The sequence below is a fragment of the Tachysurus vachellii genome, chromosome 4 (genome assembly GCF_030014155.1).
Source record: "Tachysurus vachellii isolate PV-2020 chromosome 4, HZAU_Pvac_v1, whole genome shotgun sequence".
In the NCBI taxonomy this organism is placed as follows: domain Eukaryota; kingdom Metazoa; phylum Chordata; class Actinopteri; order Siluriformes; family Bagridae; genus Tachysurus; species Tachysurus vachellii.
The window spans coordinates 13997813-14018203 of NC_083463.1; the positions used below are offsets into that span (position 1 = coordinate 13997813).

Consider the following 20391-nt stretch of genomic DNA (forward strand, 5'->3'; position numbering starts at 1 on the left):
CTGGAGTTTCCCCTTCAAGAAACTCTGTGAGGTTTCTATGAACTAAATTTGCTTAACAAAAGTAGATGATATGACTTTAGGCAGAAATTCCACATTTAACCACAAGGTCACACCAGCCATCAATTCATGCAAGGTGAGCTTATCACCAAGGTATAGAATTCTTTACTCTTTTTTGCTGAGGTGATTGCGAGCAAAAAGGCAGTAATTAAAGGGACTTTATAACTCAGTTCGAATTATGAAGTCTTATAGAATGGAGTGCTAATAAAGAGGGGTCTGAGATGACTTTAGTATAAGCCTACGTTGGATATTTGCTCTTGCTCCCTTCAGGAGGATCAGAGTTTATGAGACTCCAGTTAGATGGTATCTACGCTGTTATGATGCACATCAATGGCCGAAAGCGAGTCGGAGCTGTGGTTTGATTGCTGAATTCTGAGCATTGTGGGCAGGGTCAGTAGACAGTGAGGCCAGACAGGAGCCAGTGCACCCTGACCTAGCACACTGTACTGTCCTGCCAGGGAAAAGCAGATTAGACAGTGAGTCAATTTGGCATTGCTGAAGAGGTCCATCTGCATCCTGCCACACTTTTCCCAGATCTGGAACACCCCAGGTGGGTGCAGATGCCACTCTCCCAGGCATATGTGCTGTCTCAGTGCAGTGTGTTCTGTTGAAGCTGTGGCTTGCAGAAGCTGTTGTTCTGAACTGCAGAGATAACTCTTGATTATATCTACGATAAAAATATTATAATATGTATATATATATATATATATATATATATATATATATATATATATATATATATATATATAATGCATGCTTCTATAATGTCCTGCCTTGCTGGATAAATGGAAGGACCTGCTAAAAAACACAAAATAGGTTTTCTGGACAAACCCATATACTTGATATATTTAAGATTACTAGACTTGTAATTGTGTTTCACCTTCCAAATGTTTTCACTTTAGATCACAACCCCTGATGACATTCCTAGTGGTTACCCACAAAACCTCAGTGTGGTGGGATTGAGCTCCACCTCGACCACTCTATCATGGGCCCCCCCACCACTGGTGCAGAGAAACGGCAAAATTGTGCGCTATGATATTGTGTACCGGGACATCAACAGTGTAAGGAATCAAACCAACATTACAACAGAGACTCGCATTAGCATCGGCGGCCTGAAACCCGACACTACGTACGATATCAGAGTGAGAGCCTATACCAAGAAAGGACCAGGACCTTTCAGCCCCAGCATTCAGAGCAGGACCATGGCCACATCTGTGCCTGGTGAGACACACACAAACAAACACACACACAGTTATTAATACCGAGCAGAACAGATGGTGGTAGCTGAAACACTGTGACAGGACAGGCACGGCATGTGCTTACAGACACCCACACACATACACATAGATACACACACACACCTGTATACAGCCTAAAGTACAGACAGCTATGAACAGTCTACTACTGAGTCTTTTATTCATTATGTCATGGCCATTGTGATTGGCTGGCAAATTTTGATTAATTACATAAATGTGCACAGAAACACATAATTTATGTGCCACAGTGCATAGAAAAAGTGCAAAAAAACCTCTTAGAATATAGCCATCATATCATATAAACACAATCATATAATGACATGTTATTGATATGTCAGGACTAGAAAGCTGGCAGAAATACAAATCACTCATATTTAATATCAAGTGTACGAGTGTTAAAAGATGCTGAAGTAGCCATGAAATAAAGAAGATAAGGCATGCTGAAGCTCTGTGGGGTTTTTCACCTCTGGCTTATCCCACTCTTCTGATATCAGGACACTTCACTTATATGTGGAATAAGATACTCAAGTACTGTTGTCTTGGGATGTAGGTATGTGTGTGTGTGTGTGTGTGTGTGTGTGTGTGTGTGTGTGTGTTTGGCATAAATTTAACAAATATGACTGTAACCTCATACCACCAGTGTGCATCTCATGGTGGAAGAGGACTGAAGTGTTGCCTGCTGTTAATAATAATAATAATAATAATAATAATAATAATAATAATAATAATAATAATAATAACAACATACTTTTCAAGTTCATTTCTAAGTACGTTACAGAGAGTGAAAGAATGAAAGCACAATAAGAGGAAAGTAAAACGAGTAGAATAAAACCCTGAGGTAACAGTCCACTAATTGAAAAACAATAACAACTAAATTGAATATAACAGAAGATCACCAGACCACAAGCTCCAGGGACAAGAGTCATCCATTTATTTCATGGAGTTCTTCGCTTTGTGTTAAGTCTCAGTTTGAATATGTTTTATGCTGCAGGCAGTGACTTTCCCCTTGGACAGGGTGACTGCAAATCTTTAGCCTTTAATAAACCAGCCTTATCAAGAGGTTTTCCAGTGTCATGGTTATAAAAACAGATAATCGTAATAACACTGAAGTAAGACCAACAGACTAGGGACCTCATTACACCAAACACTAAAAACTAAGCTCCAGAAAGTAGCAAGAAATTGCACAGAGACCTACAGATGATGATGTCAGATTTTATGCTTGGCTGAAAAAAACAGCTTTAATGTTGCTGTATGTCTAAATAATTTGCCTGAATGTTGTAGAACAATGAGTTAGATAATGTATGGTGCCCTTTTAAAATAAAATAAGGCATGGAGACAGTTTAGAGTGTGTGTGTGTGTGTGTGTGTGTGTGTGTGTGTGTGTGTGTGTGTGTGTGTGTGTGTGTGTGTGTGTGTGTGTGTGTGTGTGTGTGTAAAAGAAAGTTCTGGCATATACTCAGTACATGAATATTGTTCTATTTAACAGAATTTGCCAAAAACTTTGGGGTGAAAGCAGCAACAAAGACCTCAGTACTACTTACATGGGAGGTGCCCGAAACCTACAAGCCTCAAGTGCCTTTTAAGGTGACTGACACACACACATATACACATCAAACAGACAGAGCTGCATCAATAATATACATATAGGCAAAAACATTTGATAAATGGCTTTATTAACCAGAGCAGAGGAAATCATTAGCATTGCAAAGCTCACACAGCAACAGCACCACATTCAGTTTGAGCTCTACAGACACACTCAGGTCAGGTAACGAAACGAAAATGAAGGAAATGAAGGAAATGAAACATACACACACACACACACACACACATACTTAAAAGTGTGATAACCTGTAACATCCCCACGGTGCTACTATGTTTTATCTGTAGAGTGTGTGTGTGTGTGTGTGTGTGTGTGTGTGTGTGTGTGTGTGTGTGTGTAAGCAGAAAAGAAGAAAGATGCAGAGGTGCAGATTGTATACTCAAGGTCAGAATGAGAGAGAGAGAGAGAGAGAGAGAGAGAGAGAGAGAGAGAGAGAGAGGATACCTAACATACACATGTCGCGCTCAGTTCATGTGTTAATGTGAGCGCCCTCTTCTGCTTGATCCTGTGTAACAGGAGGGTGATGACTAAAACAAGAGAACATCAGAGGCAGACAGAGGTGTGCAAAAAAATAAAAGAGAAAAAGGAATAATTACATTGAAGGCAATTGAAAGAGAAAGGCAAATAGAGGCAATGAAGAAGAAAGAAAGAAACTGGCAGATAGAAAGACAAAGGGAAGACTTAGTAAACCTAATTCAATTCTTTAATTTTTTATTATTCACCCATAATACCCCCAATTATTCACCCTCTCTCTGAATTTAAATGTCTAGCATTGGACCACAGCATTTATTATCAGTATCACACATTTAGCTATGCTTGTGTAAGTTAATTACAAAACAAATATGTACAAATGGATTAATTATCGCAGAAAAGCCAAATACACCACTTTCCCACCCCATCAGTGTGGCCTCAGTCCAGATTCATTTTATCCTCTGCAGGACCTGCGCCCAAGACACCTTCCAGCAGTAGTAACATTTAAAGCACAAATGTTCAACCCCACTGCCCTTGTTGTAGTCACATCATTGGCTGTTTTGTCATATCACCCTCAGTGTTGTGGTGAGCTTGTGTATCTCTGTGTTAACATGAGCGCCCTCCCCTGGCAGATCCTGTATAACCAGCAGAGCGTGGAGGTGCAGGGTGATCTGCGAAGGAAACTGATCACTCGTCTTCAGCCCGACACCGAGTACTCGTTTGTGCTGATGAACAGAGGCAGCAGTGCCGGAGGACTGCAGCAGCAAGTGTCCATCCGTACAGCCCCGGACTTGCTGGACAAAAAACCCAGCCGTTCGGCCCACGAGTCTGCTGTGGGTGGACGAGTCACTCTAACATTGCCCACGGTGACCGCCGGCGCCGCTGCACGTATCAGGTCTGTGCCACACAACCATTCAAAAACACACACATACAGAAAAGGTGGGCATACAGTGTGCAGAGAGTGACAAATGTTTTATAGAATTTATACAGTGTTTAATTTTCAAATGGTTTAAACCAGTGTATTATGTCTACCACACCCTGAGCTCAGACACCTTCAGTCTAGGGCAGTGCAGAGATTTAAAATGATGTAGTGGTCTGCACACTGAGACACGGCAGCAGAATCCAAAATAACCTGACTCACAAACAAATGCTTAACTTACAGCACTGGTGCACAATTCCACTGAATCACATTGAAATGAATGTCTTCACAGAGGGATCTATTACAGATGATATTATGTCCATGACAATCAGCAGTGTTTGTGTTTCTCCCTCTCTCCGGTGGGCCAATACTCTTCTTAGTCTTGGGCAGATACACATTTTATACACAGATGTTCTCTCATGCACTGGGAAACATTTTTGTTGTCTGATGCTACCCGCTGCATTTAGCTGCACGTTTAAACACTTCCTGCCGTCACAAGACTATAGATAGGTAAAAGTGAAAGTTTCTTTTAAACCTCTTCAGTGGGAACTCATTAGAAGGTAAAAGAAAATTAAGCCTATTATAAGAGCAGTATTGTGAGCAGGCTGTTGTAATGACAGCCATGGGTATAAAGCTTAATTTTATATTCACATAGGGCATTGGGAGATTCAAAATGGGCCTGTTAATAGAGCTGTGTAAATGGAGCAGATTTACATATGTATTTCAGTAGAACTGATTTAACTTCATGCTCATGTGCATGCGATAATAAACACCAGTGAACTATAAATTATCAAGCTCGTTCATAGCATAGCTAATTTACGTTAAGTGATAAAAGGCAAAGCTTAGAGAGCTGTAAAGGACCTGATGACAAAACAGTGGGCTATAACCTCCAGTAATCCGGTCATTTTTTGTCCCAAAAAAACTCCTTCCTAATATGTTCCTTTGCTTCTTTCGAGTCATTATTATGAAAACGTTTGCAATTTGCGATTCATTAATTTGGTTAGAGGCTCACATTTGTGAGCCACATTACATGTAAATAATACAAACACAAGAGCTCTCCAAAACTGTTTATGTTTTAGAATAAGAAGAAGCCTTTATTTTCTCACATATAAACGTTACAGCACATTGATTTTTTCCTTCGCATATGTTAACATTGGAGGTTGGGGTCAGAGTGCAGGGTCAGCCATGATACAGCACCCCTGGAGCAATGAGGGTTAATGGCCTTGCTCAAGGGCCCAACAGTAGCAGCCTAGCAGTGATGAGGCTTGATCCCTGATCCTCCAATCAACAACCCAGAGTCTTAACCATCTGAGCGACCACTACCCCTATTATTTGTGCATTTTCATTAATATCACATTTCATATTTAAATGCACCAGTGAATGGTTTACAAATGAGTTTGTTCATATCCAGCTTCAATAAGGGCAAATAAAGAAGCTTTCATTGTCATTTCAATCATAAATAGCCGATGCAATACAAAGTGAAATGAAACAGCGTTTCTCCAGGACCCTGGTGCAAAAGTAAGTTGTCCAAGCCACGTACAGTAAAGTGCATCTTTACGTGTACAAACAAGTACAAACAATACAAAACACTAAAGGGCAAATACACAAAATAGCACCAAACAGTGTGCATACAGTATATTATACAGTACAATGTGCACAAATATAGGATTCTAAACAGAGAGGGTTTTAGTAAACATACAGTATACTGTATACACATGTGTAATAGCAGCAATTGGCTGAGGCAATGTAACGAAGATCTTGTAATATTCTCTGTATTCACAACAATGAGACAGGCAAAAAAATAATACAAACACAGATCTGACAGGAACAAAAAAAATCAAGAAAAAAAAATAAACATGATGCCTGGGTTTTGTCAACATTTGTCATTAGCGTGTCGAAGGCAACAGACTGGAATGACACAAACAGCCAGGTTGTATGATGAAGAACTCTAAAACTGACTCTTTAATTCATAGCAATCTGTATGCAAATAGTAGAGGTGTAGATGTCACACCAGCTTAAGTTATTTAACTCTCTCAGACATTTAATATAGGTAAGATATAAGATATAAGAAAGCGTGTGATTTCTCTGGAGTCAAATATTGCTTTAGTATGTATTACTGTCCACTACTGGGTCATACTCAAAGCCTCCATCGCTTCCTTTACTCCTGTTTTTTCCATGCTCATTCCAAGTTCTTAAACAAGTTGCTTTCTTCTACTTTCACAGCATGTGCTCAGAGCTTTTTGTCCAGGGAAGTGCAGGGATTTGAGATAATGCAGTGGTTCTGGACACTGTGAGATGGCAACAGAATCTAAAATACCCTCGCTTGTTTGTGGCTCAGAAATCCGGAGCCCTATAACCTCTGGGATTCAAAAAACATGAACAGAATCACAGAATTATGTTTTTTGTTGTTTTGTTTTTTTTTAAGATAGAAGTATGGAAATGAACAAGATTTGATTTTAATGTCAACATTCATAGCATAAAAATATTCCAATGATTTTTGCAGCACCATAGCACAGCTCATCCTGTTCAGCATCGAATAAAAGCAAAAACGGTGGTAACCACCCAACACATTTCAGAGCCTTGTATAAACCATTGTATAATTTACAACTTATAGTGCAATACTAATATAACGTGAGATTTAAAATGTGTTTAATAGCCTGACTATTGATCAGTCAGAAGTAGCCTGATGCTGTTTACTGCAGGAGGTTTAAAGGACAATAGTCTTGTGCTACTAATGCAAAAACTAAAGTAAATAAGCTAAGGTTTTTGTTTTTGTTTATGTAATTGTAAATGGTTAAGTATCTTATTAACTCCAACTCAAAAAGTCAGAAAGGTTGCAAAACGAATGCAGAGTGCAGAAAATAACCAGACCCAATCTCTTATAAATGCAAAATCAATAAATCTAGTTTGGTAGCTCAGGCTGTAAAATGGCATGTAATTTTTATCCAGGTGTAGCTGCTGCAGGCAGCTGAATCACACACACACACACACACACACACACACACACACACACACACACACACACACACACACACACACACACACACACACACACACACACACATACAGGGAGAGAGATACAGAGAGAGAGTTAGAGTTGCTCTTAGTCTTTTTGCCGGTTTTTGAGTAATAGAGCCCATTTGATTTTTTATAAAATATTACTAATCTCATAAAAGGATATAAATTATCCAGATTCTCTGTGTATCTACACTTACCTGAATGAATCATCGTTCAGTGGGACTGCCACTTTACAGCCTTATCCTAATGTGTGTGTCCTGCAGGTGGTACTTCATAGTGGTGTTGCCCATGAGTCAAGCTACATCAAGCCACTGGGAAAGTCCAGAAGATATCGACCTTGACGAGGTGTGTGAGCACACGGACGTGTGTGTACAGTATGTGTGTGTTTTTGTGTGTGTTTGTGTATTATTTTTGCATGTGTATGTATTTACCAACAGATAAATAGAGATTGTATATCTGTCTCTTGGACTCTCTGTCTCTCTCTCTCTGTTTCTGTCTTTCTGTAGCTTTAGCCAAAAGCAGAAACAGTTTTAGAACCCTGTAGTATTTTAGCACTTTGTTAAACATGACTTTTTACAAATTCCCTTTATTTCCTTTTCTGTAACCCTTCTTTAACTGTTCTGCTTCCTCCTTGCTCACTGTGTCACTCTAGAAATTTTCATTTTTATTTAATTTGTGTTATTAATACAAACAGTTTGAAGCCCATACACACTGTGGTTTTCTCCTGAGCTCACCTTTTCTCAGAGCTACACTATCTGGGGTTTTGAATATAAATGACTGTCTGGCTTGTGAAATAAATATGGCATGATTGTATGCAGGGCTTCAGGAGCACGACTTTACACACACACACACACACACTTTAATGAAGAAGCTTTTCATGCACAATAAGTTCATTACATATAGATCTTAAGAATATTTATGCACATTTTATTTATTAACTAGAGAGAGAGAAGGGCAGAGATGCAAAAGGAGAGAGCTTTCAATTTTTACAAATTTACTGCGTGGTTGCACGGACGTGTGTTTTTGTGTTGGATGTAACTGTGTGTCTCGGTTATTTTGTGTGGTTGTGTGTGACTGAAAATGAATTTTTGAGTCTGAAAGTGTGTTTTAAGTGTAGTAATATACAGCTTACTGCATGGTTTTTGTAACTTGACTAGGTGTTCAGCTTTTATTTGTACTTTAGGGACTGTATGTGTGTGTGTGTTAGTTGTTAGAAGCTGGTGGTGATACAACTGTGATGAAGAGGAAGAAGAGGCAGAGTGACGACTCCCTGAAGCCATACATCGCTGCGAGGCTGCACACACTGCCAGAGAGCTTCACACTGGGAGACGAGCGGCATTACAGTGGCTTCTACAACAGACCACTGCTCGCTCAGACTCAGTACCGAACCTTCATCATGGCTGCACTCCAGGAGCATGACTCTGTATGACACACACACACACACACACACACACACCCCACATGTATGTACATATCTGTGTCTTTACATTTCTGTCTATATTTATACAATTTGTCCAGTTTTACCTTCTCGTTAACACCAACGAGTTTATAATGAATAAACTCCTGGGGCGAATAACAGCAGAGCAGGGAGGAAATCAAAAAGCCATTCGGCTCAGAATAATTTCATCCAACCTTTAGAGACGAACGAGGAAAAAGAATGTTAATAAAACAGTTTGCTGTGAAACTGGATGGAACAATCAGGCTGGAAACCTTTTTTATTATTTGAAGAAACTAAAAGTGCTGTGGATAGGGGAAGAAAAATGGTAGAAGATGGTAGAAGACAAAGAAAAGGACAGATGGAGTATGTGAAGAAAATCAGTATAGTTACTATGTAATTAGTCTGTTAACATTATCACTGTGTTAGATTTTTGCTTCATATGTTTCTCATGTTTTGTCTCTGTCTTGCTCACACACACACACATACAGTACACACACAGTGGTGAAGCTGCATTGGTTTCTGTGGGACTTTAGTGAAAAGGCATGCATTAGTCACTCAGTGGGACGCATTTCCATCAGATAGAGCAGATGAAATCGATCAATGTGACTGCTCTCCTCGGAGAAAATCGCTCAGGGCTTTCAGCTGCCATCACTCAGAGCTTCTGTCTGGAGGTTGAGGTTAGTGAGAGTGTTAGGGAGATTTACTTTGAATGTTCATGGATTAGAGAAAATAATCTTTTTTGACATACAGACCCACTTTTTTGCAGGACTAGGACAAACTGTGATGTTAGCAATAAATGAGTCTACTGTCAAATGAAGATTAGCCCAGAAATAAAACAGAATTAGCACATGGATAGTCTGTCAGTAATCTGATTCTAGCTCTACATTAGTTTGTGTTTAGCACAACTTTATGCTGATTTGAGTCCGGTGTTAAACCATTAATAGAGCTGTCTAAATTCAACATTAATCTCATAGCGGTCTGATTTTAAACCAATATTTAGCTTGCTGTTAGATCAACGTCAGGTTGACATTAGACTGACATTAGACTGGCATTAGATTCACTTTTGGTTGACATTAGACTGACATTAGGCTGATGTAAGTATAACTGGTCTGAAATTGAGACTGACTTTAGACTAACTTTAGTCTCACATTAGATTTATTTATTGTTGACATTAGACTGATATTAAAGCCTCACTTTAGGCTGACATTAGACTGACATTAGGTTGATGTTAGTATAACACTGGTCTGAAATGGGACTGATCCAACCCAACCTTGGCAACCCATCCAAGGTGTATTTTTCATGTCCAGTGTTTCTGGTATAGGCTCAGGATTCAAACTGTCCCTAAGAATACAGCAGATACGTGGTAAAGTGATGGGTCTGACATTTACCCAACAGTGACATTAGCCCATCATTAGTCTGGCATTAGTCTAACACTGTTAAAGCATTATTTTGATATTAGTCGGACATTACTTCATCATTGGTCTGACATTAGTCCAGCATTAATCTGACATTATTCTGACATTAGACCAACATTAGTCTAACATTAGGATGATATTAGACCAGCATGATTCCTACTGTACATTAGACTGACATTAGACTGGCATTAGACTGACATTAGCCCAGCATTATTCTCACATTAAGCTGATATTGGTCTTACAGGAGAAGTGAATAACTGCAAATACAGCCAATACTAGGCTGCTATTTGCACATTAGTCTAGCAGTAGCTCAGTGTCTGCCTGACATCAGTCCAAAGATATTCTGATATTATTTTAAAGAATCATTATTTCAAAGCTAGGCCCAATGTTGTCAGCACAGCTGGAACAGAGTGCTATTTAAAGGCCTGCTGTCTAATGGGTTATCTTAGGGAGCACAAAGCCACCATGCATGTGGATGTTTAAAGGAAATTACACCCAGCAAATTGATCCACTTAATGTTATGTGACACATGGATCAACATGACTTGTAACAAACAAATTTATAAAGGTGAAAATGAAATGTGTCCTCCTGGGCAGGCTCAGACTCAATTTTTGACAGAATGGAGTGTGTGATGGTTTTGTAATGAATGCTGCAGCTGAGAGAAGAGCTGGTCTTCACTGTGCCATCCTGTGCACTGCATTTGAACGCAAACGTATAAATGACTGGATATAATTGTTATTATTTTAGATGAAAATTTAAAAGGGTAGAGAGAGGAGAGATGCTATCCAAAAAACAACAGCTAAGATCGTTTTCTTTTGCCTTTACCCACTCTCCACATTAGCTAGATAGTGGTACAGCTAGTATTTTACTAATGGTGCTATTAACAATTATCTATTCACATAGCAATTCAGGTTTTTGCATACTCTAAAAGAAACTCCAAATATAAACCTAATCAGACAGCTATATTTAAAACTATATTGTTTGGTGCTATTAGCTACAGTAGCTATTTAGTTTTAATTAACATTAACAATCAGCATACTAGCACAAGCTTGAGTGATCATTTCCATTTTAAACAGTGCATACACTTTAAAAAGTATATGTCAGCAAGCATGGTGTCCTTACTCATGGCTTTTGTGAAAATGGCTGATATTTACATTATTTTAAAAGTAGAAGAATGGACTACATCCCTATTAAAACAAAATATAGAAACATTGGTGTGTACTGTAGGTGTTTGTTAAAGCACACAACAATCTTCTGCAACGCTGCTCAGTTTGCGTCTCTGTGGAAAGCTCTTACCGGAGGAAGAACTCGCTCTCTTTCTCTGTCTTTATAAATCGCCCCAGTGCTGCAAGCCTGCAGGCTGCACTCTAATGATTCGCATGCCTCTGCAGAGATGGGATTTCTTTAAGTTATTTTTTTGGGGGGGTTCCTGCTGATGTTACCAGAGGGAATAGAGAAGGTGTCGCGCTGATGGGATTCATCCACAATGGGTCACTGATGCGTATCCTCCTGCGCTCAGCAGGGTGGAGGAGTCGACGCCGCCCTCGACACACTCTTTCCTGCTGTTTCTCTCCATCTTTCTCTGCTTCTAAGAGGCGTTTCTAAAGCGATTAGTGTAGAGAGAGTTTGCTGGTCGCTCTGCAGCTTTGAAGATTTGCTGGGTTTGACTTCCTCTGCAGAGTAACTTGCTGTAATAGAGCTCTTTCAGTACGTGTGTGTTCAGTCAGCAGCTCACAGCTATCTGCTATTAAGGGTAGCCAAACCATCAGTGGATGTGAAAAAAGCTTTTAGCGGTTTCAGAAAAGACAGTGCTTCTTCTCACCTTTGTAATTTTTTTTCTTTGGTCAAAAATGGCCAAGATATAAAGCTATAACTTTAAAGATAATAGTTTAGAAGGTTTTATACACGTACCCAGGGAGGTGTTGAAGGCCTCAGTGAGAATTGCTTTGTCCATTAGCATGTACTGAATCTGACAACTCTATTGTGTTCACATTTTGTGTAGTGAGCATTGTAATGGCAATTAAACTAATCTGATAAGGGTAAAAAAATCCTCAGCAATTGTTTCCCTTATGAAACCAGTATCTTATATAAGTCATAAGTCACACTCATTTATGCTCACTTGACCTTTGCTGAGTTTTTGAACTACATTTCAAAACACAGATCTGACAAAGATCTCTTACTAATAGGAAGCAATGCGGCGTTGAAAGATCTGGACGGTTCTGTTCTTTAAGCGAATCTTTAGTTTTAATTACACGCTTTAATATTGTGCCAGAAACAGGAATTTTATTTTTTATATTAGAATTGGAATAATTAAATGGACATATTCCCCTGTCACTGCCCTCTCACCCGACAACATAGGCTCTTAACCTTGACATTACAATCACATATGCGGTCACCTGAGATTTTTAATGACCATTATTTAGAATATAAACTATATGGACAAAGTTTGTGGACATCTGAACATCACACCCAGATCTGGGTCTTCCCCAAACTGCTGCCACAATATTGTACACGATTGTACAGTATGAGTTTCCCTTCACAGGAAAAGACCTGAACTTGCTCCAGCCTGATATTATCCTTGTGCAAAAAGGTTGGAGTGGAAGACGTTGAGTGGCCTTCACACAGCACTGACCTAAACCCCACTACACACCTTTAAGATAAACTGGAATGCTAACTAAACCCTAAGTCTCCTCACCAAGCAACAGTGCCTGACCTCACTAATGCTCTTGAGGCTAAATGAGCAAACCCTCACAGCCACACTACAAAATATAGTTTAAAGCTTTCCCAGAAGACTGGAGGTTATTATAACAGCAAAATGCACACGAATTATAGCCATATTGTGTAACTCTATACACATAAACTTGATTATTAAATTTATACTAACAATAATTGAAATTTTTGGAATATTTATTTATTTATATTTGTTTTATTAAGATTTGTTAGCTTTCCTGGAGCTCATCTTAAGCCCAGCTTACACCAAACCACAATAGCACACAGCACATGCATTTTATGCCTTTAAAATGGGGTCATTGGCAAAAAAAAAGTTTGAGAACCTCTGCTTTACATGTTTACAAGTATTAATGTGCTGGTAATTTAGAGAACTGGAAGCAGTGATATCATTGTGTCGTGGTGTTTCGTTGTGGGAAATTTAAAACTGAAATATCATGTTCACACACAGTCTTCTTAGTCTGTGTTAATTGCTGTTGACTTTTAATGCTACCTGATATTTACTTCAAAAGTGCATTGGCTGTTATTTCCTGCATTCAGCCAGTAAGAACACAATGTTCTTGATTTACTAGTAAAACACAATGAGATCTTGATGAAACTGTGTTTGATGATAAAAGTAAACCTGGTATTTTAACCTATTCATACAATTGTGAATAATGGTGGCCTTCCATAAAATGTCTGTGTGTGTGTGTGTGTGTGTGTGTGTGTGTGTGTGTGTGTGTGTGTGTGTGCTGTAGAAAACATTCGCTACAAGCCCATTCTCAGACCCCATCATGGTGCAGGTGCAAATGTCCCGACATGCAGAAGATCCCGAGATGCTTTGGGTGATGGGGCCGGTGCTGGCTGTCGTCCTCATCATCATTATTGTCATCGCCATCCTACTCTTCAAGAGGTGAGACACGCAGATCCCTTACACTTTCTATCTTTCTTTCTCCCACTTTCTTTATCCGTCAGCGTTACCACTTCTTCTCTCACACACTCACTCTCTATGTCTCTGTCTCTTATTTGTATCTCATTCAGGCTGTCTCGCTTTCATTGTATCTCTTTCTACCTGTCTGTCTTGCTCTCCCCGTCCCTCACTCTGTCTGCTGCACAGTCATAAATAGCTGGTGTTTGGTTGGCCAGCAGCCCAAGACAGGTGTGTTAAGTATTGTAAGTTGAGTCAGCTCCATACCGTTTTCACTGTAAAGTATAAATAGCCTGTGTCGTTTTCAAAAGCGCTGACTTACTCTAACACAGCAGAAGAGCTGAGTCACACACCCAGCAGCAGACAGGTCCATTAAAGTGGAGTTAAAAATATTGCATCCACGGGGAGATGGGAGAGTAATGGCACACATAATTAAACCCATTCTGTCCAGCTCAGCGAGTTCAGAATGATACCCACTCCAACAATGAAGGGCAAACAAGAAGAACCTACTGCAATAGGCATAACGAAGATACAATAGAAGAGGAGATTAGCAAATAAATGCAAATAAACAAATCTCATGAATAGAAGACAGAATGCATAAAGGATATCAGCATGATATTTTCACAATACACATATTAGCCATAATACTCTCTACGTCAGGCACAATACACTCTGTATTGGTTACTGGATATAGAAAAATCTTTTATTAATTATATATTTTATTTTATAAATTCTATTATATTATATATAAAAAATGATATATTGCTCACAAATCATAGTATATTAATCACAATACACTCTGTAATAGTCACATCTCAGATTAATCGCAATACACTCAATAATCGTCACATCTCATATTAATCGCAATACACGCTATATTAGCCACATCTCATATTAATCACAGTACATCATGTATTAGTTACAATTAGTACTTATGAAGTGACTTTTTTCAAAGGTCAGGAATTCAATGTTTTATGGTGCAGCATTTTTCATGTGACTCACACACTTCTACGGCTTTTTAATTTTAATGTTAATCAAATACTAATGATAAAATGATTGTAATGAAAGATCGTACTTAATGTCACCTCACTCCCGAAAAATACAATCCGATTATGTTTATAACTGGTGATTAATAATCATAGCGTACATTTGGAGGCATCATTTCTGTTTCTAAAGTTTCTTGCTTAGCATCTCACCAAAAATACAACCCTGTGCTTTATGTGCAGTTTTGGGTTTCTTAAGCAAGCAAGCAAATAACAACATTGGCAAGAGACTCTATAACATGACTATTGTAAAGTCATATGGATAATTATTAGTGACAAGTATTCATGTTGGTACATTTGTGTTATGTTGTTTAAAGAACATAATGTACCTTTGTAAGGCTTATCGTATGGTGAAGCACATTCTGTGAAGTTTAATACAGCAGAATGGTGCAGCTGAGTTCTCCAGTCTTTCCCTGTATGACTAAAATGTTACGCATGTAATCTCTAGTTGTTCAGTGGTCATTGTACTTACAGTATGTTGCTGGCTCTAGGTTAATAACAGTATTCAAGACTAATGTATTGGAGTACTGTTGTGTTTATGTGTTCTGGGACATTTTCCCCTTCCCCGTTCACCTTCAGGATTATACGATGTATTTTATTTTAAAGATAATACACTATATTAGTCAGAATACAGTTTCGATTTGTCACAACACACTATACTGTACTTGTCCCAGAGGAAGGCTGTACTGTTTGCATATGGGTAATTATGTATATCTGTCTGTTCTGATCTTCTGATTTATCTGTCTTTCTTCTGCTGTTTCCTACATGACTACAGCAAACAGGAGAGGTAAGTCTCTCTCTCTCTCTCTCTCTCTCTCTTTGTCTGTCTCTCTTTCATGATTCCTTTCTTTCTGTACACCAATCTGCACATAATTACTTCATTCCTCCCATCTCTCACTGCTCCAATCTCAATCTTATCTTATCCACTCATCATCTCTAACATTTCACCATTCTCACATGCATCCATTCTCTCATACTCTCCTTCCTTCTTTGTTTCTACTTATCCACTGCATCAGTACTCTTTCCTCTCACTCTTCCGCCTTGCTATGTCATGAAACTGTGTAATTCTCTAGCTCTGTGCATTTGTTTTTGTTATGGCATAAAATATATGTGAGTGTGTAGTGTTGTGCTCTGATTAGTCCCCTTGCTGTTGCTTGTGTGTGTACGTGTGCATATGTGTGTGTAGGAAGCGAGCATCTCCCTCAGTGAAGGATGAACACACAGCCGGAGTGAAGGACCATCTGCTGGCCCACTCGTCTGATCCCGTAGAGATGAGGAGACTAAACTACCAAACACAGGGTACTGCAATATGCACACACACACACTAAAACACACACACACACACACACACACACACACATACACACTGATGTGGACAAACATACACAAACAGATGCGTTGTTACATACATGAATACACACACACATACTGTGTAAATATATGTAGATGACACCACTCCAGCTAAAGTACAAACTCTATATAAACTTAACTTTAAAAGTAAAAGAAATGATCTAATCTAACAAGCTCATGTATCGAGCTACTGTATGCAGAGGAAAAAAGCCAAATAACTTAATCAATGACACTTCAAATGTCACTAGATATAGAGGAAATATACAGGAATTAGATCACTTTATAGGAACACTTCCAAATGAAATACAGTATCTCACTAAACTGTTGGAGGAAATGATACAGTATCTGCATGGTTTGGGAGTGTATTTTTAATAGGAGCTTAAACAAGTGTTTGTTTTACAATACAGAGAGGAAGCATCATTATGTGGGAAAATTGGTAGATTAAAGTCTATTCTAATATGGGGTCCAAAAATCTGACACCACACTGAAAATCTGGGATTTTAGGGGGAAACATATAGGATTTTAGAATTTTTAAGAACTCATAACAAAGAAAGTAAATGTTCAATATCTTATAAATTTAATATTCACGATTCTGAACTATTTCTAGCTCACAGTTTAAATGTAAGCAGTTTTGTGATATTGACCATGCAAACTGCTCTGCACCGAGATCAGATTTTCCTGGTACCGAATCTACACTGTTGAAGCATGTGTTCAGATGACATGCAGATACTTGTGGAGTCCATGCCAGAGTGCACGTTGTCATTAAAGCAAAAAGGGGACATAGCAACTCTCTATAACTCCTGATGTAAGTGTTTCAAGGATTCAACTTTTCACTTAAGATGTTGTCATTAATATCATGTGTAATGAAAACTGTGGCATTAAATTAATAAATAATGCAAAATTGTGACAGATGTTTGGACCCCACTGTGCCTAGACAAATGGGTCAAACCAAGGATATTGGTGCAGGACAACATGAGAACAAAATCTGAAAACATAACATAGTTTGGTCTGATCTTGATCCAAAAGTATAAATTTCATCTTTAGTTGGATCACCGAAAGCTGAGTTTGTCGTCCTTAACTTTCCCCTCTTTTCATTCCTCTGCCCTTTTTCTAAATCTAAGCAGTGTATGGGGTTCTTCATGGCTGTTACATTTCCTTCCCCCATCTTTTTTCCACAGGTTCCAGTGACCCAAGTTGTCCAGACACTCCAAGTTAGTGTCCATCCGTTCTTCCTGTCTCGCCTACACTTTTGTCTCATGCTGTGTTTCAGTAGCATTTTTAACATATGCTCATTACCTTCTCCGTTCACATCTCTTTTCTTAAATCCCTGAGGCCACTTCCATTATTTTAGTAGCGTGATGTTTGTAACATGATGGATCGAGTCATCTCTAGTTTAGCAGCAGTTACTGCTGTGATTTGATGAAAATAAAGAAATAAAATAAAATAAAATAAATAAATACACAAATAATAACTAGATCTTTGGATTCTGGAATTGTTTTTATGGCAAAAAATAAAAAAGGATGAAACAAATACTTACCTTACCTAGCTAGCTAATCAGCACATTAGCTAGAAAATCTACTAGCAGGTAAGCAAGCTGATATTATTATGCACACCTTCAAGGGAAACACTGTACAGAATAGTTTCCCCTACATCTTACACTGATACTATATTCTGCATTCTAGTCAGAAACTAGTTAGTAAACACTGGAATGATACTGTATAGTGTTTACAGAAAACAACTAAAATCTAAAATTCTACTTTGCTAACTAATTAGCAAACCCTTCTCAAGCACAATAACTGGTTAATGAGCTGCTTAGCGTGTTGAAGTTTTGAAGGAACAGACTACTCAATTTGACAAGCAAATTGCTACAACAGTTTCATGCTACTTCACTTTGCTAGCCAATTTGTAAACCATGCATTAGTACTAGAACTTAGTACTTGTAGGTTTGAGGCACTTTGTCTGACACAGATGGTACACATTTAAAAGGGTGTAGGGGTATGGTTGAGGGTATGTTGAAAACAGTACTGGAACACATAGTTACACTCTGTCCTGATTTTTCAGCCATTTTCTTTCCCTGGCTGATACTTTGAACTTTGTGTGTCACGCCCCCTACTGGCTGAAGCTTATGTCATCTCTCATATCATTTGCACAGTACATAACGCTTGGTTGGATGGGAAGCAGTTGGATATGGGCTGTATTTTAAAACCACTTCATATCTATATTTCTTATATCACATCTACCTATCTATCTATCTATCTATCTATCTATCTATCTATCTATCTATCTATCTACAGTATCTATCTATCTATCTATCTATCTATCTATCTATCTATCTATCTATCTATCTATCTATCTATCTACCTGTCTGTCTGTCTCTGTCTATCTATCTGTTTTTTCAAGCATCACACTCTCATTGCCTTCATCTCTTTGATGAAGTGTGCTTTAGGTTTCAGAGTTTTGTGTGTGTGTGCGTGTGTGTGTGTGTGTGTGTGCAGCACACAGCTTTGCAAACGACCATGCAGCAATGCAGGAGATTACAGATTGCTGATTTGACTGAACTCTCATAATGCCATGTTTTGTCATGTCCTGTAGGGATGAGAGAGCACCCACCCATCTCCGTCTGTGACCTGGCCGAACATATTGAGCGGCTCAAAGCCAATGACAGCCTCCGCTTCTCTCAGGAATACGAGGTATGGGCATAAATTTGTCTGTGAATTGTTAAAACACTTACCCTGTAGACACATGTTTATTTAATTATATGAACGTTTGATTCTAATGAGATTTATCCTAAAGAGGTTGAAACACCCAACCTGGTAAAGATTTTTCTATTCCAGTGTGGAACCACTGAGGACACATTAATACTTCAAATGGTCACCTAAAGTGGTGCTTTTGTGTGAGAATTCATCAAAATATTGGTAGTAGAAGGGTTCATTTGTATTATAGGCTCTGTCTCTGTAGTCTGTCAGTGAACACAGAGCTCCAAAAGGAATAAGACTCATACTCACATGGTGAAAATATATATAGGCTCTGTGAGCCAGTCATGGCATTTTCATTGTGTTCTAAATTTGAGATGCTTTCTCCTTGCTCTCATAGATTCATTTTCAGTAACTGATTTATCCTGGTCAGGCATACAGTGTATTCAAAGCTTAATCCTTGGAACACTGGACTCTGAAAGGGACACCTATTTTGCACACACACACACACACACACACACACACACACACACACACACACACACACACACACACACACACACACACAGCTAGATGCCAGTACAATTATTGGTGGTATGAAACAGTTTCAGGTGTTAAATATAATGTATTATTGAAACACACAGAATATAGATTTGTATGGTGTAATATTGGTACGGTCAGAAAAAGTATAAAAAAATAAAATATATAAAATAAAAGTAATACTGCTACGTCATGAAATTCGGTGTGAAAGCTTTAACGCCCACTCGCAGTCATATTCTGCTTCTTGTCTTCTTCATTTTGCCTTTTTTAGAAGTACATTTTCTTTATTAATCACAGATTTCAAGCTTTTAATTTAAACTTCTTTTCCAAAATCTTCTTTTGGCTAAGCTTCCTCATACTGTAGCTTCTCCTCTCCTAAAGGAATGCAATATATTCGTCTTCAAGCTGAGGGATTGAGGGATATAAAATTGTGTTTATATGACCATTTCTCTGACAGTGATGTATTCTGAACAACAATATAGGACTACTGAGGTGACTGTTTTGATATACTGAAGAAATATAAAAAGTAAAGAATAGAAAGAGCTGTCAATAAAATTTCTTTTATAAAGCCTATTTTCTTTACCTCACATAAACCTAAAGCAGCAGCCTTATTGGTCACATATACATTACAGCATAGTGAAATCCTTTATTTTGCTAACTAAAATTAGCTGGCTGCATTGAGTTAGCTAACTTTTAATAAGCGTTAATCCAACAACCTTTCAAAAGTTAATCAGTTGATGATTGACATTAAATCCTTATCAAAGTGAGTATTCCACAGAATTAGAGCAGCAGCAGCCTCTCCCAGAATCCCGGGGTATATTGCGAAATTGGGACTTTTTTCAATTAAATAATGAAAATTATCAATCAAATCTAGAGATCAAGAAGCTTTTATTGTCATTTCAAACATATATAGCTGTGGCAGTACACAGTGAAATGAGACAATATTTCTCCAGGACCA

At 38.4% G+C, this 20391-nt stretch overlaps 1 protein-coding gene across 8 annotated transcripts in view; it reads left to right on the top strand.

Annotated features, from left to right (window-relative positions):
• Positions 1-20391, top strand: part of ptprfa (protein tyrosine phosphatase receptor type Fa) — a 194593-nt gene that overhangs the window by 154837 nt on the left and 19365 nt on the right. For 3 of the 8 annotated variants that reach the window (XM_060867851.1, XM_060867849.1, XM_060867855.1), the window contains 10 exons: positions 960-1278; positions 2799-2896; positions 4016-4278; positions 7584-7665; positions 8528-8743; positions 13638-13792; positions 15626-15637; positions 16037-16149; positions 17379-17411; positions 18793-18890. In XM_060867851.1, the coding sequence (XP_060723834.1) occupies positions 960-1278; positions 2799-2896; positions 4016-4278; positions 7584-7665; positions 8528-8743; positions 13638-13792; positions 15626-15637; positions 16037-16149; positions 17379-17411; positions 18793-18890 (1389 nt within the window). The remainder of the gene's footprint in view (positions 1-959; positions 1279-2798; positions 2897-4015; positions 4279-7583; positions 7666-8527; positions 8744-13637; positions 13793-15625; positions 15638-16036; positions 16150-17378; positions 17412-18792; positions 18891-20391) is intronic. The other 5 variants (XM_060867852.1, XM_060867857.1, XM_060867854.1 and 2 more) reach the window with 3 other exon arrangements.